General features: G+C 51.4%; 9 protein-coding genes across 9 annotated transcripts; 3 read left to right on the top strand and 6 right to left on the bottom strand.

The window, feature by feature from the left end:
* Window positions 1-66: 66 nt before the first annotated feature.
* Window positions 67-492, top strand: COCCADRAFT_109643 (uncharacterized protein; the record flags this gene model as incomplete). The annotated part of the gene is made up of 1 exon (XM_007719247.1): window positions 67-492. One exon carries the CDS (start codon window positions 67-69, stop codon window positions 490-492), a length of 426 nt encoding a protein of 141 aa, XP_007717437.1.
* A 341-nt stretch (window positions 493-833) lies between these two features.
* COCCADRAFT_9335 (uncharacterized protein) lies at window positions 834-4,916 on the bottom strand (the record flags this gene model as incomplete). Its single annotated transcript, XM_007719248.1, has 3 exons — window positions 834-842; window positions 893-4,358; window positions 4,414-4,916. 3 exons carry the CDS (start codon window positions 4,914-4,916, stop codon window positions 834-836), a joined length of 3,978 nt encoding a protein of 1,325 aa, XP_007717438.1.
* A 1,081-nt stretch (window positions 4,917-5,997) lies between these two features.
* Window positions 5,998-8,274, bottom strand: COCCADRAFT_9336 (uncharacterized protein; the record flags this gene model as incomplete). The annotated part of the gene is made up of 2 exons (XM_007719249.1): window positions 5,998-7,989; window positions 8,044-8,274. The coding sequence occupies 2 exons, from the start codon at window positions 8,272-8,274 to the stop codon at window positions 5,998-6,000; spliced, it is 2,223 nt and encodes a 740-aa protein (XP_007717439.1).
* Window positions 8,275-10,118: 1,844 nt separating this feature from the next.
* Window positions 10,119-10,430, bottom strand: COCCADRAFT_109647 (uncharacterized protein; the record flags this gene model as incomplete). The annotated part of the gene is made up of 1 exon (XM_007719250.1): window positions 10,119-10,430. A coding segment is annotated over one exon (312 nt), but the record flags the coding sequence as incomplete, so codon positions are not given.
* A 195-nt stretch (window positions 10,431-10,625) lies between these two features.
* Window positions 10,626-11,388, bottom strand: COCCADRAFT_41192 (uncharacterized protein; the record flags this gene model as incomplete). Its single annotated transcript, XM_007719251.1, has 4 exons — window positions 10,626-10,790; window positions 10,946-11,072; window positions 11,174-11,233; window positions 11,300-11,388. The coding sequence occupies 4 exons, from the start codon at window positions 11,386-11,388 to the stop codon at window positions 10,626-10,628; spliced, it is 441 nt and encodes a 146-aa protein (XP_007717441.1).
* A 958-nt stretch (window positions 11,389-12,346) lies between these two features.
* On the top strand, window positions 12,347-13,332 carry COCCADRAFT_41193 (uncharacterized protein; the record flags this gene model as incomplete). The annotated part of the gene is made up of 3 exons (XM_007719252.1): window positions 12,347-12,435; window positions 12,465-12,564; window positions 12,760-13,332. 3 exons carry the CDS (start codon window positions 12,347-12,349, stop codon window positions 13,330-13,332), a joined length of 762 nt encoding a protein of 253 aa, XP_007717442.1.
* Window positions 13,333-15,532: 2,200 nt separating this feature from the next.
* On the top strand, window positions 15,533-16,858 carry COCCADRAFT_109634 (uncharacterized protein; the record flags this gene model as incomplete). The annotated part of the gene is made up of 2 exons (XM_007719253.1): window positions 15,533-15,834; window positions 15,892-16,858. The coding sequence occupies 2 exons, from the start codon at window positions 15,533-15,535 to the stop codon at window positions 16,856-16,858; spliced, it is 1,269 nt and encodes a 422-aa protein (XP_007717443.1).
* Window positions 16,859-22,816: 5,958 nt separating this feature from the next.
* Window positions 22,817-23,872, bottom strand: COCCADRAFT_30450 (uncharacterized protein; the record flags this gene model as incomplete). Its single annotated transcript, XM_007719254.1, has 1 exon — window positions 22,817-23,872. The coding sequence occupies one exon, from the start codon at window positions 23,870-23,872 to the stop codon at window positions 22,817-22,819; it is 1,056 nt and encodes a 351-aa protein (XP_007717444.1).
* Window positions 23,873-24,361: 489 nt separating this feature from the next.
* COCCADRAFT_109646 (uncharacterized protein) lies at window positions 24,362-25,680 on the bottom strand (the record flags this gene model as incomplete). The annotated part of the gene is made up of 4 exons (XM_007719255.1): window positions 24,362-24,854; window positions 24,913-25,055; window positions 25,107-25,532; window positions 25,582-25,680. The coding sequence occupies 4 exons, from the start codon at window positions 25,678-25,680 to the stop codon at window positions 24,362-24,364; spliced, it is 1,161 nt and encodes a 386-aa protein (XP_007717445.1).
* Window positions 25,681-25,971: the final 291 nt, after the last annotated feature.

The following is a 25,971-nucleotide window of genomic DNA, read 5'->3' on the forward strand; positions in this document are numbered from 1 at the left end:
GGGGGGAGGAGGGGGTGGGGGTTGACCGTAAGTTTTTTCTTCCCACTATATTTCTTTTCGTTATTTATGAAGTTAGTTATAAGGAGAGCTAACGATAATACGATAGGTTACAAGGCGCATAATAATCTCATGTACCCACCGCCTTCCTCGCTTCAAGCTAGCCTTAATGCATATCTATCCCAATTCAACGCCATGGAAACAATGCGCAATCGACTTCGCAAGACGGCCCGCTCGGTACCGGATGAAGATGGCTTCGTGGCTGTTGTCCGTGGCGGACGTGTGGGACCTGCGCGCTTAGAGGAGGCGGAGAAGAAGAAGGCGGAGCTGGATGAGCGCAAGAGGAATCATCGGGCTACGGATGACTTTTACCGGTTCCAGAATCGTGAGAGGAGGAAGAAGGCGGAGGGCGAGTTGAAGAGACGGTTTGAGGAGGATCGGAAGAGGGTCGCGGGTATGAGGGAGAGGAGGGGGAAGGTTAGGCCCGAGGCGTGATGAAAGGAAAGTTCTTTTAACGTAGTGTGAGGTTAAAGCATAGTTCACTTTGGCGTTTCAAGGAATCGTAGGGAAAAAAAAGCCATGATGGGATTGAAGGAGAAAAAACTTGGTATATTGAATACAAAAGGAAACTATGAAAGAAGCGATTCGGTTTAATACCGAGACTAGAAACTAGAAACTTGGCCGTGAAACTGCGTGATGAAATGAAAAACCCCTCAGACTACGACAGTCCAGTCGCGTGGACAGCATCGCCAAATACCTCTCCACTGCCTTCATCCCATGTCCTAGCATTTGCATTCGCACTTACTTCCACCACATTGGCATTCCCATTCATACTCCTACTCCTCCTACATATACCCATGCTACTACTACATCCATCACTACAACACACACATACACCATCATCAAACTGCGGTATCTCCGCACAACTAGCACGCCCACCCAGCGTCGCTAGCACCGCATTCGCATCCCGAGCCGCATCATCGCCTTGTTTCTTAATCCACTGACAGTCGCGTAAACGACTGGCACTCGGCAGTGGTGGCAGTGGCGGACGCGGCTCGGCGGGCTTCTGATGGGGAATCGTGCTTGCATTGTGTGCATCGTCGAATTCCATGGCGAAGATCTTTGCACTAGGAAATGTATTGCTTGCTTGTGCACGCATTTCCTCGGCATCATTGCTACATTGTGTGTGGACCTTTTCCCAAAGGAGCGCGGGTAGACCGCGAGGGAAGGTCTCGGAGGCTTTGAGGGTGTTACATTCCCAGTATGATTGTTCGCCCAAGTGCAAGAAGCGGCGACTCAGGAGACGGTCTTGGAGCGCCCAGGCCCGAGTATCCCAGCCCAGGTTGGGGGCTGTGAGGATAGAAGGGGGCAGCAGGGCGGAGGCCGGGAGGCGAGTCGCGATTGTGTTCCTATTCTTGATGGGAGAAATTGTCGAGGTAAACTGTGTATCTTCGGTTGCATTTTTAACATCTTTGCTTGTGCTCGGGTTTGCCAGCTGGTCAAGGACGACAGTGAGGACCGCATTGCGGAAGATTGAAGACATATTTGTGCACTCTTGTGCCTTTTCTTGATCTGAATCCTGGAGCACGCAGAGTGAATCCAGCCAGCAGTATCGGAAGCCGAGACGTTGCACCTCTGAAATCGCATTTCTTACTGCACTAGGCAGTGTTTCCAGTGCGAGTTCAGATTGCATCTTCGATTGTGAATTGCTTGAAAGTAGAGGCTCGGTGTCGCTCCAAACGTGACTGAGTGCAACATATTGAACATGTTGCATCTGTTCCTCGTGAGACTTGCTTTCAACGACGCGAACGTAGTTGCTAGCCTTGTCTTCCGGAAGGATATCAATCAGGCGTCTAGGGAGATCGGTGGAGTAGCCCGAAGACAAGTGGTGACAGGCACCGTGGGTGCACAAACAATCATCCAGCCAGGTCTTTGCAATGGGGACATTGTCAGAACAGTCGTTCCCATCCTTGTCATGCAGATGAGGCTGGGTATTACCATCAATGCAGTGGTGTTTCCCAAATCTCTCTACCTCTAGCAGTTCCTCATGCGGGCCGGGGAACGTCATCTTGTCGTTCGGCCAGTTGAGACAGCACGGTGCAGGAGCAAAGATCATTGTGAGCGATGCCGCATCCGGCCGCTCATCAGGCTGGGCTCTCAACATAGCTTGGAGTGCGCGTACAAGGAGCAGTTCAGCTGGACCCCTTGCTGAGTCAAAGAACATGGCGAGCTTCTTCTGTACGTCTGGTACGTCTTGCCAGTAGTACGTTCCTGTGCGACCATTGTATTCCTTGCTAAAGGCTGACCATTCCGGATTGTGTTGACTCAATGGAACAGATGCCATCTCTGCAAAGACACATCCCAGACTCCAGATGTCGGCAGCCTGCTTGCGAGTGAAGCCTTCGACGACCTCAGGTGCGATGTATTGGCGTGTCCAGGGTCGCGATTGATCGTCGGATTCTTCTTCTGCACAACTGACACCAAAGTCGGAAAGGATGACGTGCGGGAACTCTTGATCGCCATCGACAATAAGGATGTTCTGGGGCTTGATGTCCATGTGCTTAACAACAGGTCGCTGCTCATGGAGGTACCTGACAGAGGAAGAGAGACAACCAAACATCTTCATAACGGTCTCGAACAGGTTGGCAGGTCGTTGTGATGCTGACCGATCAAGCCAGACTGCCAGTGTTGTTTCTGCAACAGGCGAAAGCAGTATCGACATCTTGTCACCCTTTGAGTAGGCTCCAAGGAAGCGAATAATATGCGGGTGACGTAGCTTTTGAAGGACATTAACTTCTTTCTTGAGTTCCTCAAGTGCCGTCTGGTTGCGATTCTTGAGTGTCTTCCTTCCGATACGTAGGCCCGTTTGTTGATGCTTCACTTCGTCGACTGTGCTAAAGCCTCCAGCACCAAGGAGCTTGATACTGTGGAAGGCCCGTGAGGACTTGGGCATTTGCGGAGTAGACTGTCGGCTACATAGTTGGTCTGTTGCATCGCTGTATTGAGAAGGTGCTGTTACTGTTAGGTCTGTCAATGACTCAGAAGATGGAGTTTCCTCGCTCGTTGCCAATGCCTCTAGTGAAGCTCCTAATTGGCTCCAAGAAGGTGCGAGAGTCGAAATCAGCGTTTCAATCTCGGTACTAGCGGTGGCATTGATTCCAAACGTATGCTCCAAGCCACGCTTGTCAGTTCGTTCATCCTGCGACGACCCACCTTCCCTAATTATGGGCTGGGCGAAAGCATCTCCGGCCAGAGCAGCTTCGTGGTCTCCCTTTGTCGGAATGTGCCTGTCGAGTGGATGTTGTGACTTGAACGCCTCGTCTTGTAGTGCCGTGCCATCGACATCAATTGAGATTGATGACGGAGAGATGTTCGGCGAAAGTGTAGTGAGTCTGGTAGGTTTGACCGCACAATACCGCTGGCTCTCACCAAGCTGTGAGAGCTGGAAGTGGAAGAAACCACCCTGAGGTGGTTGCCCTGAAGAGCCACCACTGCTACCCTGATCGCCGGAAGGCTTGGAGTTGTTGCCATGTGGATGGAAGGGTGGTGGTTGGAAGGAAGGGCTACCATCGAAGCCGTCTCCACTTGGTCGGTCGTCGTTGTCATCGTCGGTGGAATCATCGCCGCCATTGTTGTCATCGTCATCGCGCCAGTCGAGCATGCACTTGCCCTGCTTGAAGTGGTCTGCAATATGATCAATTCGCTCCTGTCTCGACGAGAATCGGTGGCGACAGAATCCGCACTTTCGTGGGAATTCCGTCTCCGAGTATACTACGCTCGCCTCTTCATATTGATCAGGGTCAACATGGACGTGGATGTTTCGGAAGTGTTGCACGAAATGGTACTTCCTGTAGCATGGCTTGACGTTCTCCACGCCTTCACTGATGCATAGGCTGCACACCCACGACTTGCATGGGTAGCCCTCCTCCTCCTTTCTCTTCCAGTCGTTCTTTCGGCCATACCGCTTGCCACACTTCCGAGTGCACTGATAGATTTTCCTGGGGTCTCGACCAAGTAACTCTAGGTCATCGGTAGGTGTGCAGCGCTTCTTGCAGCTTCTGGTAGCGGTGGCTGGCTGGACGGTAGTTGAGACAACGTTGTCCTGGCTGTATGAGATTTCCGGGGTAGTCATGTGCTCCAGTAGTAGTGGTTGTGATGGCGAGGCCTGCAGAAGGTCTGTCTGGTAGGTGTGATCATCCCAGGACGAGTCTTGCTGCTGGATGTGTGCGGTTTGAGACTTGTAAGCGGAGTCACTTGGGCCTCCCTTGCCCATGCCCTGCTTCAAAAGCTGGCCAAACCAGCTCCGGATCGCATCTGCCGACTCACCAGTGAGTTGGCTTAATGAATCGATGTGTCGGTCACTCAAGGGCTGTTAGCAAATCAAGGTGAGGATGCCTAAGACTTGGGGGTGCATACCCAGGGAGCACGTTGAACTTGGTAAACCATGTTGCGCAAACATCCGCCGCTTCATCCGACAGACCTTCTACTGTGGTAGTTGAAGGAGTGGCCTCCAGGCCCCAGCTGGAGGTGGTGTTTGTGGCGGGTGGTGTTGGGAATAGAGGAAAGTCATAACTTGCTTGACGCTTGGACTGGGGGAAGTCGTCGGCTTCGAGCTGTAGTGGGCGCTTTCCGTAAGTATTAAGCTGTGTGGGGACGGAGCCAAGAAACTGTGATGCTGGAGTTTGTGGGTAGTAACTCGCAGCAGATGGGATGTTCATGTCGAAGGGGCCCTGTTGGGGGGTGCCTAGTGTGATGGGATCCATAAAGGATGAGGCAGTGGTGTCGATGCCCTCGTCAGCGAAGAAGAAGAAGCCAGAAGTGTTATCCGCTGGCTTGAACAATGTCTCGGGCGCGGCCGCGAACATGTTGCTGAAATCCATGTTGGAATCAAAGGCGAATCCTGCGCCCTGATGATCCATGTCGTTGATGATGTTTCCTAGATGGTCTGTGTCAAGAGGGCGGCGTCGGTAGAAAAGGCGCCTTTATTGCGTCTTGGTCGACGTTTGATGATCACGGGCTCCAAGGGTGTGAGCAGAAAATGGCGGAAGAAAGGGTATTCAGAAGCCTTAGGCGTGGTGTTTGGTATTTTAGATCAAAGGGCGCTGCGCCTACAAACTGATAGCGTTTCGCGTTTAGAGTCATCCATGCAGCCCTTGCCGGCGCTGAAGGGCTGAGTGTTGATCACCGTCCGAGGTTCAGGCCACCGGTGAGAAGAATAGCGTGGAATTGCCGCCAGCCGCTTGTAAATTACGGTTGTGCCAAGAGAGTGGTTCGCGACGCAACAATGGATGCGGAATGTATTGAGTGACGTACGAGCTAGGTATTAGATATGCATCTCCCGCATCCCGCACATTCCATCTGGTTGTACACTAGTCTGCGGGGAGAGAGGGGAGGCGGATGTTAATGCACAATCAAATGGCTTCGGGTGAATGCAAAGAAAGCAGTGGGTGGGTCGAGACGAGCGCTAAACCGCTGTATCGCCCTTTGCTCAGCACAAGGGCGCAGCCCGCACAAAAGAGGCTAGCGCGGGCAGTGCCGCCAATGGAGCGTGGGGCTTGTGGCTCTGTGGCTCAGCAGCGCAGCCTCCGCCTCACGAGAGAGAAGTGACGCTGACGAGCTGCGTAAGTTTCAAGTTTCCTTCTACCCCGCACCAAGCCTACATGTTCAATATCCTCGAGACCTGACAGGGCCCTGACACAGTAGTTTGTAACGCGTCGAGTCGGCCCGCTCTATGCCTATACTAATATTTCGTCATGTGCACTCTACATACACACAAACGTAGTTTCAACGTCAAGAGACAACCACTTAGCGTGACTGAGCAAAGTGATATCCTGAGACCCTGCAGAAGAGCACTACTATGCATCACAACTAATGCCTTTCCTCCACCAATAAAAACATAGCAACAGCAAGAGTAGAGTATCAACGCTTTGCATAATTGGTATCATTAACATTAATCAGCTAAATCATTAGGACAGGCAGTTCCAAATCATCTCCCTGCCGTTAGTACGCAACCATGGCGTTCAGTCCCGCAGTCTCGCGCTCAAAGTTCTTGTGCTGCGAAATCGCATACATGTACGCGCTAACAAAGTCCTTGGCCTCCTTCGCCATGTTGACCGCCTCCTTGAAGCTCTCAGGCTGCACTGCCGTAGCCGTAACCACTCCGTAGCTGTTGACCACATCACCAGACGTTGAGAATTCCATGCCGGGTAGATCCACAGCCTGCTTGATGAAGGAAACCGCTTCGCCAGTACCACCAATGGCCTTGAGGTGACCAAATGCCTCACGCACCCAGTGTACCGCACGCCCGTTCTTGCTAAGCGTCTCAATCGACTTGGCGCCACCAGGAACAAACACACTGTCGTACATGGTGGAGCGTTGGCCCTCAAGGTGATGGTCTGCCACTACTCCAGAGCCGCTCTTGTCCTCTCCATCAGCAAAGATCTTGTTCCTTCTAGGCGAAATGGTAAAAGGAAGAGCGCCAGCTGCGGTCAAAGCAGCCTTCATACCAGTGTAGGCAGCCTTGTCGTAGCCGTCGGCAATAAGAATTGCCACCATGCGAGTCGCAATGGTAGGCTTCTCGGGCTGGAAGTCCATTTGCGACAAACCCTTGGCCTTCTTGTTGTGCTTGGGCCGAGTCTGCTTAGTCGGTTGCTCGCCGCCAACCATCTCGGCAACACTCTGAGCGAGCTCGAGATCAATCTCGCACAGACGCTCACAGAGGCGCTCGTACACAACGGGATCGTCGCAGTGGTCAAGCTCAAAGGCAAAAGCAGCCTTCATGTGCATCTTCTCGTTCTCCGACATGGAGTTGTAGAAGAGCTCGGCCTGGCTCTTGTGCTCCCGGAACTTCTTGCTCTGCATGCGTACCTTGATGCCGGCAGTCTTCTCGGGGAACTCTACGTATGCACCCTCCTTCTCCGTCGCAGGTGGCACAGTCTGGAAGCGGTTAGGCCAATAGTTGACCTTACCCTTTGTGATTGTGTGTCGCATGGCTCCGTCACGGTTGAAGTTCATGACGGGGCAGACGGGCTTGTTGATTGGTAGCTCTTCCCAGTTGATGCCCAGACGAGAGAGTTGGGTGTCTTGGTAAGAGAAGTTGCGGCCCTGTAGAAGAGGGTCGTTGCTGAAGCCGATGCCGGGAACAATATGGCTTGTGCAGAAGGCGACTTGCTCAGTCTGTGTGAAGAACTCGTCAGGGTTCTTGTTGAGCTCAAGCTCGCCAATGTATCGGACGGGCACAAGCTCTTCAGGCCACACCTTGGTAGCATCAAGAATGTCGAATTCGAAGTCGTGCTCCTTTGCTTCGGGAATGACTTGAATGCCAAACTTCCACTTGGGGTACGCACCGCTGTCGATGGCCATCCACAAGTCCTTGCGGTGGAAGTCTGGGTCCTGACCAGCAATCTTCAGTGCCTCATCCCAGACGAAGCTGTGGACACCGAGTTCAGGTGTGAAGTGGAACTTGACAAAATGCCTCTCGCCCTTAGCATTGATAAGAGTGTATGTGTTGACACCGAAACCCTGCATCATTCGGTACGAGCGAGGAATCGTGCGATCAGACATGGCCCACATGAACATGTGCGTGGCTTCGGGGTGCATGTACTGGAAGTCCCAGAAGTTGTTGTGAGCAGATTGCGCTTGCGGCACCTCGCAGTCCGGTTCCGGCTTGCCAGCGTGGATCACATCGGGAAACTTCATCGAGTCTTGAATGAAAAACACAGGGATGTTGTTACCGACGATATCCCAGTTGCCCTCTTCCGTGTAGAACTTGACAGCAAAGCCGCGTACATCGCGGACAGTGTCTGCAGAACCACGGCTACCGAGCACAGTCGAGAACCGTAGGAAGACTGGAGTTTCGCGCGAAGTATCAGTGAGGATTCCAGCCGATGTGACATCCGAGGCCGACTCAAAAAGAGTGAATTTTCCAAAGGCACCGGAGCCACGAGCGTGAACAACACGCTCGGGAATTCTTTCGTGGTCGAATCGGTGAATCTAACGCCGTTAGCGATGTGGCGAATAAGTCGGCTGTTCGGTGGTCAATCATACCTTCTCACGGGCGAATTGGTCCTCGAGCAACAGAGGGCCAGTCTGGTCGTCCGTGGCAACCCTCAGCCAGTCGTCGGTGTTGTTCTGCTTCACTCCGTAGTCGCTGGTAATTCTCCACTTGTCGTCGTGGACATCCTTGGTGACTTCAGCAAGCTGAGCCATCTTGGTCGACTTGGATCCAGCGAGGTCCTTGGCCTTCTCCGTAACGTTGCCTAGTATTTCAGATGCCATTTTTTCGATCTCTCAAAGTTGAGTCGGCTGGCAATGTCTATTGTCGAGATGACAAGCTTTGAGGCTCGCGGGGAGCGTTCCCTTTGTACTCCTCCGAGGGCGTCGCGTCGCGACCACCTGTTTACATCTTGACGTCATGGCGACGTGAGGCGATGGTCGTCCGGCATTGAGTTGCCTAAACGACTCTGACACGTACTTCGACAGGTCATGGACTGCACTTCGATGAAGCGGTGGAAAGTGGATTCGACGTAAGTAGCCAATGGCAGCAAAGATGATGTTCGATCATCTCGATTTGATCGATTCAATCGACTGCCGAGCGACGCCGATGTACCACGCGAGGCTCAACTTTGCCATGCGCCCCGCGCCCCAGCGCCATCATAGTCAATTCCAGATTTCCATGATGAGGAATCGGAAATCTCTGACGCCTATCGGGCCTTTCTCCTGTTCGAGTCGTTCCAAAGTACGAGGCTTTGCACGCCAAAAAATGAGAGAAATGTGCCTCGATGTTGGTTTACCGGTGACGTCAAATGACGATATCAAAAAAAGAATCCCACGTGCGTGCGCCCCGCACCAGATTTGCTGGCCATGACAGGCGATAAACAGAGCAAAGAAAAATATGGGGAGCGACTAGACAATTACACAATGTGTACTTCATGCAAACGTTGTGGTAGGGTAAATATGATGGAAGAATCGGACAAAAGACGAGTGATGCATGCAACATGAATGGCTGCGGCTTGGCCGGGACGCAAGGCCTTGCCAAACTCCACTGGCATGAGCATCTTGCAAGCTTCGGGGTTCTAACATAGATAGCTGATACCACGATAGCCGTTTCTCCTGTCGGATGCAAGTGCAAGCAGTACGCGAACCCATATCCAACACCATACCGGGCTGGGACTAAGCAAGCCGCCACAGCTGTAGCGCGTCGTGTCCCGGAGACCAGCTTGAGATTCCGGATGTGACTCCACACCGCAAAGCTTCGGGAGTGGGAGGACAGCTTCATGCAGGCGGCAGGCTAGTAGGCAGACTTGACCTTTTCTGTCGCTGGGCCAAACGGTTTCCGAAATATTGACGGTCCGCTTTACAAGTCAAAAAGCGACTAGGGTACTGCAAAGAGTCGCGAGCGCTTTACGCAGCAACATCTGCCGATATGCGCATATGGACACTATGGTGATCTGCAATAGGTAGATGGTGTCAACGCACCCTGTAGCAGTTCGAAAGACCGCGGGTGTACGGCTAATCTACCACCAATGACGGAGGTGCTGCAGATCCTACATATGCCGCATACTCGCATCGGCGCCCAATCATGCACCGACTGATCGACTGACACGGTACGTGGACTTTTGTACCTTGCATTTCCCTCTCAAATCTCCGCATGTTCCGCAAGAAGCTGCTGTCAGGAGCATGTCCCTGTCAGGCCAGCAATGGCAAAAGAGCACAATGCTAGCAGTGGATTCTGGTGTGGCTATTTTCAGGTTGCCATGGATCTTTCCTATTGCTGTGTGGGTCGCGTATAATTAGGATTTGATGCAAAGCAGGCCGGGCAGAGGTGATTGATATATGTTGAGACATGATGGGCGTCGGGATTGGTCGGCTCGTGATAGCGTGGATATCTGGAAAAATACTTGGCTCTGAGGTTGGACTTGCACAATTCATGGCCTGCTATGGGCGAGTTAAGACGCAGCTTCGTCTGTGGCTTCTGACTGACACATGCGCAGAATATTTACAGCATATGAACAGGTGAGGGAGAGATAGGTGCCGGATGAATTTTTAGGCGGGACGGGTTGGGTCCGGCAAGTACCGTTGTGCGCACCCTGTGGAGTACATATGAATGCTAGTCGCACTCGTCAATGGACTGCACTCAGGCCATGCTTGTCCATGTGCCAACGTACTATGTAGAGGCGCCTGGCCCGGTTAGCACGACGCATCTCGGACGCAGATCCTGTTGCAGTAAATGGACCAGAAGCAACTCCCAACAACATGCACGGTATATGTGCCATGGTTGGCGAGATGTTGGGTGCATGGCTTCTACGGAGGGGGGTTGTAGCTGATGCGAGAGGTAGAGTGAAGAGATTTTGATAGTGCAAGGAGGAGGATTTGGGGAAAAGTAGCGCTATGGCAAGCGCACTAATAGATACTACGGTAGTGTAGTGTAGCGCAGTCTGATGTAGCGCACCGCGCGTGGTAAACGCAGCCGAGATATGGCGTCGTGGAGATCGCCACCAGGCTCATCAGTTGCAGTTGTCAATGCATATAGTTTGGGCGACTGCATAATCGAAAGGGCGCAGTGTCTGTCGAGTGTGTGGACGTGTTCAGCACCCCACACTGCGGACTGCAGCGATCTGCTCATGTAGTTAAGTAGAGTGAGCAATGTCAGATTGCCGAGAAAACGCCGGACCACGTCGTTGGTCAGATGAGGCTGCTGTGATGCGCGTCGGGGGGCCATGGGGACAAGCCACATGCAGTGCCGGCCGCAGCAAGAAGCGAGAGGGAAGTTCCGAAAGCGAACCTGGTTCGAGCTGACGACGGCTTGTGGAGCATGGGAGCGCAGAAAAAAAAAGTCGTGTTGCAGGTATACGAGAGGCATTTGCTTTTGCAGGAGCAGAGCAGGAGCAGGAGCAGGAGATGCGATGGGCTAAGCACATGCACAGATGCTGCACCAGCCAAAACAAACCAGGCCGTGTTGCTGTTGGATGAGCGGCGGCGCGTCTGCAATGTGGAGTTCCTGGTCGCACAGGTCGATCAGGTAAGAGCGGGCCGAAAGGCTAGAGCGCTTTGGGCAACGTGTCCCCCAGCTACCCCTGCGGCCGTTGAAGAGACATGGAACAAGAAAATCTGACAGGCTACACAGCATCCGCCCGCCAGTGCTTGTATCGCGATCCTGCTGCACAGCGCCATGCACCGCGTCCTGGAGGCAGCACATATGACCGCATTGCACTCGTATGCCACTATTGCTTTTTTCCTTGCGGTACCCGTCGTGATGTGGAGGAAGGCCGGCCGGCAAAGTCACATATTTTGATGAGTAAACGGGCCATTGGCCGCCCGCCCGTCCGTCTTCACTTTTGGCGTTTCAAGCGACGCTGACATTGTGAGCTGAGGGCAGCGTGGTGGGGGCATGATTTGCTGATTGTTTGTAATTGTGCCGCTCCATTCATTTAGCTATAAACTATGGATGTTGACGGATGTGAGCAGCATGAAATGTTTCCATGGCGTCGCGAATCATGCATGGCGACAGTCATGCATGCGCCAAAGTTTGCAATTTCCAAATCTGGGCCTGCCAATTCCCAGACGACGTCGTTGCGGGACTGGCACATGCCGTCACGACACTTTTACTTTTAACCTCGCAGACGCTGCAATGCCGCTGGCCCTGAGGCGGGTATGCAATATGCAAGGGGCTGCCCTTGTGGTTGTAGTAGTGGTAGTAGTAGTAGTAGTAAGTAAGTAGTAGTCAAGGTAGCACCCGTGCCCGGCCGCCATGGTGGAGTTGTGGTCAGCGCACGGCAGGCGTGGCTGCGCTTGCCGTCTTCTTCTTCGTCTGCTTCTTTTTCTCCTTGCTCCTCCTCCGCAGCAGGCTACGAGTCGTCGAGAGCGACCAGGGTGCCATGTGCCAATGGTGTGCATCCGCGAGCCGAGCCAGGGTAGCATTCATTGCTCAGGAGGGTGGTCCAGGCGCGAGAGGTGAAGAAGCTATGGCGTGAGTCGAGCCCTTTGCATTTGAGTCAGCCGGCACCGCCAGACTCTTACTCGGGAGCGTGGACGGGCAGCAGACGGCGGATAGAAGGCGGACATGGTGTTGCAGCAGCAGCAGCAGCAGCAGCAGAAGGCTGTGTGTGCTGCTTTGGGGGGACGGGCCGGTGCAGCAAGTGTGTGTATGATATTGGCAGCTTGTCAGCCCTGTGGCCGGTCACGCAAGGGCAGAGCGTGACAGCAGCGGTCGGACGGGCTCTCTGCAAGCAGCAGAGGTGGTGGTGGGCGGTGGGCGGTGGGCGGCGCATGCTTGGGGAGAGCGGACGGCGTGATGGCGGGGCGGATGGGCAGGATGGGCAGGATGGGCAGCGTGTGGTGAGGAGAAAGCATGTGGGGCGTGATTGGAGGTTCACGCCGCAGCCGTGCGTCCGGCGGTGCAGCAGGGCGCGATTGGGCAGAGAGCGGGCTGGTGGGCTGGTGGGCTGGTGGAGGGCTGGTGGTCACAGCGCTGGCGCTGGGCAGGAGGCGGGATCACCCTGGCCGATGCGCTGCTGGCTGCAGCTGCAACTATGCGACCCAGGCGTCAAGGCTAGCAGCTCCGCGTATGTATGTCCTGGCCTTTCCGCACGGAGCCAACGGCTGTACAAGACTGTCGCGCCTCGTTGCAAACGGGAGCGAAGGCAATCTAACAATCTCTCGACCGTTACCGTCACGCTGGCTCGCTGCAATGGCTGTCTTATAAATCGCTCTGCGCTGCCCGCCCTGTGCCCCCCCAAGACGCTCCGACCAATTCCTCTCCAGCAAGCACCCTCTCCAGCACCCTCACCCACCACCCTAGCTGCCACCACTCCCTCCTGCCGGGCTGCTGCTGTTGCTGCTGCTGCTGCTACTGCTGCTGTCACTCGCCAACACCTTGCCCCGCCGCCTGTTCTCGCCCACACGCCGTCTTGGCCGCCCGTGGTCCTGCTGCTGCTGCTGCTGCTGTTGCTACTGTTGCTGCTGCTGCTCTTCTTCTTCCTCTTCTTTGCTCGTTGCCCGTGCCAGCTCCGTCCCGTCGAGCTGCGCTCCGCATTGCCGTCTCCGTCTCAAGCTGCCACAGCAGCCGTCTGCACCAAGCAACACCTCTCCACCACCCCGGCCAATCAGCACTTCTCTGCGCCCACCCCCACCTTCCCTGCTCTCGCCCGCCCGCCGTCTCGCCTTCCCTCCCACGCCGTTGCAGGAGGCGCCTTCCCCCCGCCGTGCGGCCGCGCCTTCCCCGCTCCTATAGCACCACCAACATGTGTACCAAGGTCGTGCACAAATACGGCTGCGGCCACGAGATTGCGGAAAAGGCCCCATGCGCCACGTCGAGGACATCACCCTGCGGCGTGAGCAATACAAAGACGGTCAAGCACGACGAAAAGTGTGATAGATGTGACCATTGACAGGTACTTACTGCCGCTTCTCCCCTTACCCCTGCACGTCACACCCGGTCTGACAAGCCTGCCTCTAGTGTGTTACCGTCGCCTTGTTCGCACAATCCCCCTCCTCTAATACCTCGCCAGTTGCACCTTGTGGGCCTTTACCGTTGCCGCGCTATTATGCTCAAACGGCACCTTGCTGCTGCTCTGGCTCCTCCTCGTCCAAGACTTGGCGGAGCACGGCCAGCTTCTGTCCCGAGGCTTCAGTGCCCACCCCTATATCAAGTCTACACTTTACGGCGTCACGGAATTCGAAAAAAGTTTTGGCGTTTTAGGGGGCATTGTGACTTATTTGGACTCTGAGCCCACAAAGTCGGGCGTTTGGGATACAGGCTGGTGTTGCGAAACACTTTCTCACTTGTACTACTTTCACAGCTTTTCTTACTTCATAGATACCACGCTTTTTCTAATATGGTCGTGCGATGGGCCGACGCTGAGCCATGTGGCTTCTTTCTTGTTATCTTGTCGTTGCCATAACCACATGGCTGTCTGCAGTCCCTGGTGCCCCACATATCCTGACATGAGGGGGGGCAAATCCAGTATACGAGCAAGTCAATCAACACGTAGGCACCCGGTATAGAGGTCTCCTTCTTGAATCGGGTAGCCATAATATTTACTTGTGGAGCTCATGCTTTGTATTGCGCGCCTGGCGCGCATCCCGAGACCATATCCACAACCAATGAATCACGACTGATCTACAAGACAGTATCACGCCCAAGCAGCCACATGCACTGCCGTTTTTCGCCAATCTACTAGTCTACCATTCTCAGACGACACTTTGAGGCACCGCCTATGCCAGCCTCAAAGTCACTAATGCGAGTCGAAACAACGACCCAGGCGCTTCGCCCTTCACTATATTGGTTTTTAGTAGCTGGTGAAGAGGCCTGGCACTAGCACCCCGGTAGGCGAGCAAATGTGGCCGAGGCACTGTCTATTCTTGGATCGTGATAGGATACAATAGATCAAACTCAACTTTCTGTCATGCCGCACCTGCTAGCCACCTAGCACCGGCCGTAACACCCGACTTGGAGATGAGGGCAATATGGCATGATGCTCGAGACATAGTAGCCATCATCCTGCTAAGGGACGGGCCGCGGCACATGGACGGCTGCTGTCAGCTCAGGTACAGTATTGTCCTAAGAGGATGCAGCATGGCATGATGTGCACGTCGGGCCAAACCGCTAGTAGGGGAACCCGTATTGCCAATAGCTTCTGACCTGGTGTGATGAGAATGCAAAGCCGCGGGCGATGTACTTAGGTAGTATGCCACACTGTGTCTCCTCGTCTAATCGCCAAATAGCCGAGTCGACCGGGTATACGTGCACCTTGATATACATATGTATGATGTATGTAAGTACCTTCTTGGAGGCGTACGTCGACGCGCGCAGTGGCTTGTCCGTGGCCGACCGGGTAACGGTTCTTCTAGAAGCCATTCAGGCAGACTTCTGCCGACGTGGTTCGTTTACCCAAAACCGGAGCCACACCATACACACTGACAAGCCTTGCCATCACACGCATCCAGGGCATGATTGTGACGCATCCCGGAAGCGCTTGACAAGATTACGTGCTTGTCTGCTTGCCTTCTTGGTCCGCGTCGTCAATGTTAATTTAATATCCTGTGGCAGATGCTCAGTGGCAACCCTGTTCTCGACCTGGCCTCTATTTGCCTCTTCTGTTGCTCTTTAATTCTCCAGCAGCATCACATGGACGATCTGCAACATGGGCGCGTCTGTAGCGGCACATGCGACAGCGCAATGGCACCTTCTTCTGGTTCGTGGTTCCGCATCCCGCATTTGTTCGACTAGACACTGAGGCCACATCCTGGTAAAGACTTCAACACATGCGGGACTCGCTGCAGAGGATTGAGTCAAGCGATGCACCAAGCGGTACGGCAGGCAGGGTATTGATGCAGACGTGACGGCCTCATCACATCTGAAGGTTTCGTCAAGAGATGAACTGCGCAAGCGACGACCTAGTGGGCAGGCTGCTCACTGGCCCGCTGCTCGGCATCGTTGTTTGTGCGCCCGGCCCGGGGGGTGCGCTCGTCCCCATCCGGTATCAGTAGCCGTGGCTTTCTGTCATCAACCCATCCCAACATCCAATCTCCAGCAATGTCCATTGATATCAACTGGGACACCATCACAGGCGGCGCAGAAGGCTCCGCCCGTGCAGAGAAGATACGCGCCTTTATCCATGACCGCTTTCAGCAAGTGACGCTGCCGCGCTTCATTCGCTCCGTTCACGTGCACTCGTTCGATTTTGGCAGCGTCGCTCCCGAAATTGAAATCAAGGACATATGCGACCCACTGCCGGACTTCTACGAGGATGATGAAGATTACCCAGACGAGCAAGCCGGCGACCCCGACCCCGAGCCTGACGACGATGCCTTACACGCTGATGACAAGCTACGCGAGTCGAGAGACCCATCACGCCGCCCATCGAGGGACAGGCATGGCAAAGAAAGAGGCAGCCGTGAGACGGCAAATCCCCAACGACTCCACCCCGATCATGCCCACGTACGCCCGTCTCAACCTCGTACTAGGCCGTCTAACAAGCGTGGTTCGTTGGCTCCCAATGAGATAGGCAGTCCCTTCTTTCCTGGGTCACTCACACCAGGCATCCCCGGTGGCACCTCCAACATGAACTACTTCCATCTCCCTTTGAGCGCAGGCTTGTCTGGCGCTGCAACACCTCTCGCTGCTGTAGCTGGTGCACAGTTACACACTTGGCTCGATAATCCCCATGGCCGGCCAGCAACTCCGACCAATATGCGCCTTCGTCACGCTGCATCTGTCAATTCGCTGACACTCACGCCACAGTCTCATCCAGACCCTAGCTCCCGGCCTTCTTCACGACATCAACAAGACGAGCCCAAGAGGCCGTCTTTTGCTGGATCGGATGATGGCCTTTCTCAAGATAGCTATGTCCGGACCCCATCTGCATCTCCAAACCGCATGCACGAGAAGAGCCCCGATGATATTCAAGTCGTGACGCATGTGCAATATTCTGGGGATATCAAAATGTCCTTGACTGCGGAAATCCTTCTTGACTACCCCATGCCAAGCTTTGTCGGTATCCCTCTCAAACTAAACATTACCGGACTCACATTTGATGGTGTTGCTATTCTCGCCTACATCAAGAAGCGGGCCCATTTCTGCTTTTTGTCGCCTGACGACGCAGACGCCTTGGTCGGTAGCGACACTGGCTTCAACGGTCTCCAGACAGATGCACGAGGCCAAAATCCACGCCCTGTGCAGCGCCCGAAGATTGGAGGGCTACTAGAAAACATCAAAGTCGAAAGCGAGATCGGTGGCCAGGGCAGTGGCAAACAAGTTCTCAAGAACGTGGGCAAGGTAGAATCATTCGTCTTGGAGCAAGTCAGGCGCATATTCGAGGATGAATTCGTATACCCAAGCTTCTGGACCTTTCTCATTTAGGGATATCAATCTTTTTCCCTTGCCAAGGGTAGGCTCATCTGCCTTCTGCCATTGTGCAAGGTGCTCCCAAAAACAGATCTATCATGATGCAGTGTTGCGATGATTCGTGACGGTAGAATATGCCGCTCAAAGTACACGGCGAATCACCCTAGCACGACACATGTCACTCTTACTCTACGAGTTTTCCATACGGCCACCGGCATGCAAACACGCGTTGTGGATGTTACACGGCGCACTCAACCCCACTTGGGCCGACGGCTACTGCGCAGGGCCAGAGTACCACATTAACCAGGTGCTTTCACAACAAGCCTTTCCTAGCTCAATCAAGCAAGAATGATGCAGGAGTATTTCCAGGGGCATGGTTTAGCGCCTTATCACTAATGGGTGTTCGCAGAAGCGATGGAGGACAGCATTTTGACACCTACGTTACTGACAGCGGGAGTGACAGTATCAGGCCATCCTGGTCACACTCAAGATAGAGGCACAGGCCTAACTTGATGCCCACCTGCATCACCTGGTGTACGTGTTACATATCTGTCAAATTCAAGTACCCGTCTGGGCATCAAGCCCAACAAGAGAGAAGAAACGAGGCAGCGTCGTATCAGCTAGCGCATATATCCTCCCTTTCAATCTTCTCTCGTCATGTGCTTCTATCCCATCGTCGATTTTACATCTTGCCTGTGATTTCTTCCTTCGCCCCGGTCATCTTCTCCACACACACACATACACACCTTCTTTCTCGATGATCGCGATTCTGCCTGGAGCCCAAAATGGTGCATTCGCTAACCGTGCAGGTTTAACTAGATGCTTGCCAGTTCGAGACCCCCCCTCTCTCACCGATGAGCCAAAAGCCTTGGCAGGCTCGCCATCTATCATGATGCGCCCCTCCTTTCCCACCCCCCACCATACATACACACCATACATGTAAGAAAAAGCCCTCATTTGCTTGATTTTCCTCGGACATACAGGTGAACCCACAGAACGCTAGAGCAAGCCTTTTGATCCGCCAATCAGATTCTGCCAGCAAATTATTCTTCTGCATGATTACATTGTCGCCACTTTTTGGAACTTTGCCTGAGCTTGCGATTTGTGTCTGTCAAACTTCTTCTCCTTTCTTCGTTTGAACGCTTTTTTTTGTGTCAAGTCGAGAATCAAAGACATCCTGTCATTAAATCATTTTAACTTTTGCAAATCCATTGTCACTATCAAATCTATTATTAGCAACCCATCGCCTCCCTTCATGTCCAAATGGAAGACCTAGGTTTTCCACCCCTTTGATAGAGTATATGACCCTAAATCAGCCTTGTCCTCGATCATCATCATCAACCGAAGAAAAAAACTCACCATCTTCTTCTGCCTTAGTACTGTTAAGTACATATCGCAAGTTCCCCCTGCCTCGCCTCATGTATACGCTACACAGCATCAAGTAAGAAAAAAAAAAGCATGATTTGATATCCCATCCAAAAACTAAAATACTTTTTTCTATTGAACTGTGTGAGGTCTCGACCATGGCATTACTTCGCAGCAGTTTGATGTCGTGCATGGTTTTTTTTATCTTCGCGCTGGTCTAGCCTCGTTTTTGCTTTTTCCCCCGATGTCGTTTACCTCATTGCTTTTTTTATCTCACCCTTGAACATTTCACGTATACCGGATTTAGTTCCGGCAAACGCACGTATACCTTGCACCTTTTTGCGAGTAAGTCAAGTTACGAGGGGCTTTTCTTTTGCCAGGGGAGGGGGGGGGGCTTTTTTTGGCGCCGCGATTGCACATGGATCGGCCGGGGTGGTGACGTAGGGGCATGTTATTTTGTATATTTTATGGTTGGGTTTGCTTGAAGCGGGTTTTCATAGATAATATGCAGATAAGAGTGCATGGGTTGTTGCATATTTTCTTGGGTTGAAGGTGGTTGATGGACAGGGGTTTGTTTGGAGGGAGGGTGGGTTAGGTACTCTATGGGATGTTTGGTATTGAGGGCAGGTTTAACGAGAATACATCCTTTCTTTCTTCCCGTTGACTCTTCACTCTTTTTTTTTTGCTCTGTGCCCCGTGTTTTTTTTCTGAGGGATAAAGGGAAACAAAAAAAGTCCGCAATCGTTTTTTCGTTTCTCCGCAGCGGCCCGATCCAAGTAAACGGGTTTGCATAAGCAACCGATGGCAGTAAGCCGGTGAAATTAGACTTGCTCGCTCGTCTGATATTCCGGCAAGGGTTCTTGTTTGGTCAAAGAGGAAAAGAAGAGAAAAAAACAAGAGATACTCGGACAAAAGAGACAAAACAAATGCCGATTGGGAGGGGGGCATGCTAATAACTGAGTCAAGTATTGCCCGTATTTCAGACTCCCAAGTATGAAGGACCACCGCCGCCGCCGAGAGTCCTTGCGAAAGTCTATAACAAAAAAACTTGCTTTTTCCTGTATATCTTTTGATGTTCCTAAAATGGATATACATCACGCGACTCAAACTTTCCTAACCCTGCCCTCTACACACTACTCTGAGAATACGAGCACTACGCAACGCACATACGTACGTACGCACTAAGTAAGCGCAAAAGCGCCCGATCACCTTACGTCACCCCCTCCCCCTCTTACTAAAGGCCCGTTCACACGATTGCGTATGCGACATGCATGCCCCAAGCTCTTCAGTCAACAACCCCCAGCCACGCCAGCGGCCCAGCCAAGCCGGCTGCAACCAAGCGCTTTGGGGCGAATCGATCTACTTTACCATCCGCACATCATTCTCTCACCTCTTTTTTTATTCGTTCCCCAGAGTTTCAGAGTGGGAAGAGTAGTCTCATTCTCCGTGATTGTTTTGGCTTTGCAAATCCGATTAGCGAGATTAGGGTGGGGTTGGAGGGAAAGGTAGGGGAAGCATCTGTGCTTGGGGTAATTTAACGGGGTTGAAAGAGGGTGTTTTGTGTGAAACAGAGGGGGAAATGGCGTAAGTGGAGGGTTAACATGGAAAGCGGGTTGTTCCGGGTGTAGGGAGATCAGTTGATGTGGCCTTGTAAGGGTCTAACAGGGGTGGCTGTGAAAGGTTAATTCTTGGAGGCTGGGTGATATGTTGCCTTTGCATGAAGGCTAGCTGGTAGAGGCGCTTATACATGCGCGTTGGTCGTGGGTGGTGGGGTGTTCATGGTAAATGACAGATCGTCCAAGGTTAGATTGGTAGATCTGATGGTCTACTAACTAGAAGACGGTGAAGAGGATAAATCTTGGTAATCCTGGTGAATTACGGCGCTTAGATTATTGCATCTTTGGTCTTCCAACTTCATCTGCGTAAAAGTGTTTATCCTTTCTTTTTCCCTGAGCAAGATTGTCCACTCATCAACCGCTTGGTGAGATCATAGATTTAGCCGAAACGGTGAAAATAAATAAACTTCTCATGTGGCCAAGGACAACAAGAAAACGCACCTCTAATGCTAATTTGGACACAGACACCGTTGTGTTTCTCCATTTCGTAAATCCTGGTAGACTTTCTTACACCGCTCAAGTGGCGCACTGTTCAGCTAGGTTGATGAGCCGAGCCGCTTTGACATTGTACCATGTCAGATCAGCACCGACCGCTATCCCAGGCCGTTACGGAAGCAACACTAGTACGTAGTAGTACCGTGTACTAGGTATGTGATTACTTCTACGCCAAGTGTTGTCGGCTAACTTTGTTTTACAAGTTTATCTGTTCGGTAGTATCCTTACATAATCTGCAAAATTATGTAAGAGAGGCAGACTAGATCTTTACAGATAACAACGTGTTCACTCCTGTAATGGGCTGAACGCCCTTTGGACAGCTCCTCGATGGAATCTCGGTTCGAGCTGTGCGCGCACTATCTGAACTACGTTCAGACCGAACAGCGCTCAGACAGCGCGCTCAGACAACACGCTCAGATACTCCGGCATAACCTTTCTCCGATAAGTAAATAAACACCACGTAAGCAGAGTAGATAGCTCCTTATCGAATACAACCTCTTGTATACCTCGCGATTGCTCCCCGGAGCGCAGCCCCTTACAACTCCAAGGAATATCTGGAATGGCTCACCTATAATACACATTGCTTACCTACTCAATGCTAGAAGTGGTTAACTCTTACTACCGGTGATATTACATATGGGCCTGTTTCAGATCATAAAAAAGCCAAACCATGCCTAGCCCCATTACGGACATCTAGCCAAAATTGTAATGATATGCGAGTACTTAGTGTACAAGGTATCACTGAAGCTTATTGTGCAGCCAATTCATGTAGCAACATAACAGCTGAACAACTGCCTTAGCTTGCATACTACAGCAAAGGCCCCGTGTCAGAAACAGGCTATGCAAATCCAACAGGGTCATCTTGACGCAAGATAGATTGCAGTGCATATCATACGATTTGCGCGCCTGTTAGTTCTCCAGTGGACCCTTGAGAGTTGGAAGCAACAAGGATGGCATTTTGTGATGAAAGAAGTTTCACAGCTCGTATTCAATTGTGGCGTTTATCGCGTGTCCTATTTCTTTTTTTTTTCGCAAAACCGCGCGTGCCGCATATCTAGGGTGGGGATGATACTAGACAGGGTTTCTAGCAAGAGTAGAAAAGATTGTCTGAGAAATCCTGGGGCAGCAGAAATGCCTCTGTCAGCATTGCGTTGACAACCTGTCACTTATGCCCGCTATGCCAGAAAGCTCTTAGGGGCAAATGCTCCCTACGCTTTTTCCATTGGTCTTGGAATTTCTAACATATTTGCGTATTTAGCGGCCACTAGCGTTGCACTATGAACATCTCCCGCTGGTTATGCATAACGACAACCAGCGCATTCCATGCATCGACGGAGGAAACAAAGCACGTGAAGGGCGCCACGTTGATTTGAACCTACGTACTAATTCCTAAAAAGTATTTTGTGCTAGGCCAGTACAATTATTATGTCATTAGGTCAATTAGCAGATCTCAGCTCGGAGAAAAAGACCGGATCCCTATGCTTCTACATGCTACCTGAAAGAAAACTTGATACGCAGGCACACAATCTAGTTTCTAACCTAACAAAACTACAATAGAAGAAATATTCCACTATTGGTCAGAATACTGCCGCAGCTTCTTGTGTTAATCGGCCTAATAAATACCTTCTCTCTATATCTTAGCTGACTCCACATCCGCATTCACAAGATCATATCCGTGATACGAAAAGCACGAAGTGTATACTACTGCCTTCCCCCACTAGCCAAAGAGCCAACGTTCTAGAATCTGGAGAACTTTTCCCCTTGGCAGATTTACATCATGCTGTGTCACTTAGACCTCGTATTAACCATAACCGTCCCTTTCCTATTCGGGCCAAGCTTCATACAAGCTTCAAAAATTCTCCTAGACACACGTAATTGGTTATCTGGAAGGATTCTACAATTCAGCTGCCCCACTATGCGTGTTATGCATGAGTGCATTCCTTCATTTACTTAGATAGCAATGTGATCATGAGGACATAAACAAATCAATTTTGGGCTTACTCATCAACCAATACAAGCCTATTCATTATCGAATAGACAACTCCGCTTGGTGTAGTTGGTTTATCACGTTCGACTGTAATAGCAATTGTAATCGAAAGGTCCCTAGTTCGATTCTGGGAGCGGAGAACAGCGTGTTTCTTTTTTGCTGAGATCTGAACTGTATGAGGTGGGCCTAACAGATCTTTTTTGTCCTCATGGGGCCAAGGTGACTGATGGTGCGGCTGTAAGTTTTGCTAGAACATAATAGAGGTTCTTTCGTCCTTGGATACGAAGCGTGTCGAATAATGTATATTTTGCACCTTGTGTACAGAAGCCATTCTTTTCTTTAACTAGTGGAAGCACACTCCTTGTGCAATACAAAGAGAGGAGAGATGTCTTCCAAACATATACCTACTATTGACACAAAAATCGCCCTATTTCACTATCAAGCTTACTAGATAAACCCAAGTATGTTGACACCAAGCCATGCAAAGTTACACACTGGTCTTTCTTATCTCTACGCCCAATATCCAAGCAACGCCATAGCAGCAGTACCAACAAAGACGTATGCAATCATCAATCCCAACTTACCCAAATCCCTAGTTCTCTCCTTATCAAACAAAAAGTCCTTGGCCAGCAACTCGACCAAAGCACTATAAATCAAGAATCCCGCGCTCATAGCATTCATAACACCCTGCACAATCACCCCTCCTTCACTCTCCGGCACATACGTAGTCCTAACACCCAGGCCCACCGCGATTGCCAGCGGTGTCGTAAGTCCGTACAGCGCACATAGCGCCCATGGCATCCACGCTTTGTCGCGAGGGAAATGAATATTCGATAGACGAGCGCCGATGCCGAGGCCCTCGAAGGACTGATGGAAGACGAGAACGGGGTACAGCGTAGTAAAAGTCGATGAAGCCACGACACCAAGGTTCAACCCGATGATAACGGAGTGGAATATGATGCCGAGTTCCAGCACAAGAAACGTGCTGATCTGCTGTGCGAAGGAGATTTGGGACCGCACGAATACCTCACTCTGCTCTGGATCCGACGAAAAAGCCGCATTATCTTTTCTTGTTGCAGTACCATCTTGTTGCTCTGCAGCAAGTAACGCCTCCCGCTCTCCACACCGTACAATACCTTCTCTTTCTTTGGTTTTCCCGAAGCGCTCCTGAACATACACTTCTGCCGCAAGGTCCACGCAGAAAACAAGCAAGATCGACGTTAAGACGATGCCCGCGCACCATGGAAACTTACTCCACACCCCATCCGCAGCAACACAACTCCGTGGCCCGATAGCTTCATATGCCGGATCCAGCAAGTGGATAAACGCTGTAGCGATGATGACGCCTGTGCCGAAGAAGCGCGCAAATGTGTATATCCCGCCGGAGATTTTCCAGCGGGGGTTTCGCCGTGGGAGGAGAGGGAAGCAGGCCGATAGTGTTGAGGTAAGGCCAATTACGAAGATGGAGGAGATGCGAAGGCTGAGAAGGCTGTTGGTTTGGGTTGAGTTGAGAGCGGGGAAGCAGGGGGTGGTTGTGAGATCGATATTGGTTGGAGTGAAGGACATGGTGGAAGAGTGGGATGTGTTTGGTTTGATATTTGGGGGGGTTCCCAGGGAGATTAGTTTGATAGTCGCTTTTTTACGTTGATGTTGAAGTGCCAAGTACCGTGTTGGACGAGCTGTGAGTACCTAACATAAGAGCAGGCACTTGGCGCACATACACGTGCTGTATCCATATAGGTACTGAATTCCTAATGCGGTAGCCGATTAGCTCTCAAGCAAAGTTTGTTCAGGAAACTAAAAACATGCAGGTATTCTTTCATTTCATGTTTCAAACGGGTTTCCCGCTAACCAATTCATTAGAGTAAGTGCTCTTAACCTGTTCCCGATCAATAAATCAAGATCAGCTTCCTTATCTCAAGAAAAGAAATTTTGAAAAGTTTCGTGCTTGTGCTGAGAAGTCATGTACGTTTTCCTCCGTCATCCGCCAGATTCCTGGGCTTCAACGTATCAAGCCCGCTTTTCCTCAGATTTCCAAGCCATACAGCTATCAGACTAACGAACTCCATTTGGTCTGACGAACAAGCTCATATCAGGACGTAGCGACTCTCTTGGTGGTGGTGGTCTAGGTGGTGGTTTGGCAAACCGTTTCGGTGTCGGCTTATCCGGTAAAAGAATATCAGGCTTTGGCAAAGTTGCTGTCGCAATTGATGTTTTCGGCATGTACATGCTAGCCTGAATAGACGGTAGGGGTTCTTTAGAAAGAGTCGAATTTGCTGTAAACGGGTCCTCGGATTCATAGGGAGTGCCACCGATAGTGGTACTAGACCAATGCCTTGAGAGTCCCGATCTGGGCGTGAGAGCATCTGAGCGTGATTGTTGAAGGTTGACAAATGGCTTCAAGTAGAGAGTGCAGACTATGAAAATAGCAAGCGCGATGTGGCATTGTGTAGCGATGTGGTAGGGTAACGACCAGTAGGTTGGACCCGCATCACGATCGTAGGCTGGTGTGAGATAGATGAGTCGAATGACAGACTCTGCAATTAACCTGTATGCCAAGGTTAGATCTGACAAATATAAAGTGTTTAGAGTTAAGATCCACTTACATTAATCGGAACGAAAGAAGTAATATCGCAAGCGTCTTTTGACGAAATGACTTGCGCAGCCACCATATACTGTATACGAAGTATGCGAAGATAACTGCCTCCAGGGCGGTATCAACTGCATTCATAGTCATCCAAAAAGGTACCTGTTTGGCTATTAGATGTTTGTGTAATGCCAATTTGATACTCCAACGTACCAATGGAATGCATTTGCCAGTCCATATCCTCCAAGGCGTCGGCAATTCGCATTGGAAGATCATACCAGACAAAACAACGATGGTCCGCGTCACAGCCAATATGCTGGTAATTATTATACTGGCCTTTTGCAGAGTAGTTCCAGCCAGGCGACAGAGAAACACCAACGCCGAAATCTTCGATATGCTAGCGACCAGGATGAAAAATAGTGTGGAGACATACAGCCTGAGCTGAATTTGTTCCATCTCACCATCACTCAAAAGACAACCTTTCTTGCCAAAGCCTGACAAGACGGCCATGGAGGTAACAATGATGCTGCCCAGAGCACATAAGAATGTAATGAATATCACAATGTCGTTGGTCCATGGTACACGGTAGTGGCTTCCTGACCTATATCGAACGATTATTCTTGAAACCACAGCGAGAGTCTGCATCAATATGTGAGTAGTGGAAATGATTTGGCGCGAAGTATCCTACCAGTAGGCAAGCAAGAGACCAGACTACCATTAGCAGAATCGTTCCATGATTCTGAGCAGAAATGAGCGCATTCTCTTGTTGGGGTTGCTCGTCGCACATTGTGAGTGATGGGCGTCCGGAAATTGCATTAGATTGAGCACAATTAATCTTTATCAAAGTAGCATGTTAGTGGCCATGTGGACATGGAGGAAGTCCGATGTGTCCAATTTTCGGACATTGGGATACGATGTTTGTAACACTTTTCTAGAGTCCGGATCACCAGGATGTACGCGTCTCCCCGTCTTCGCGAATGATTGCCTTTTGTCGCGGAAGGAAGGGTGTGCGATCCATAAGGTTTCGCCAAGAAGGCCGTAAATGGGAGTGGTAACGAAAGAGAAGGCTGAAAAGAGC

This window comes from Bipolaris zeicola, assembly GCF_000523435.1.
Source record: "Bipolaris zeicola 26-R-13 unplaced genomic scaffold scaffold_292, whole genome shotgun sequence".
In the NCBI taxonomy this organism is placed as follows: Eukaryota; Fungi; Ascomycota; class Dothideomycetes; order Pleosporales; family Pleosporaceae; genus Bipolaris; species Bipolaris zeicola.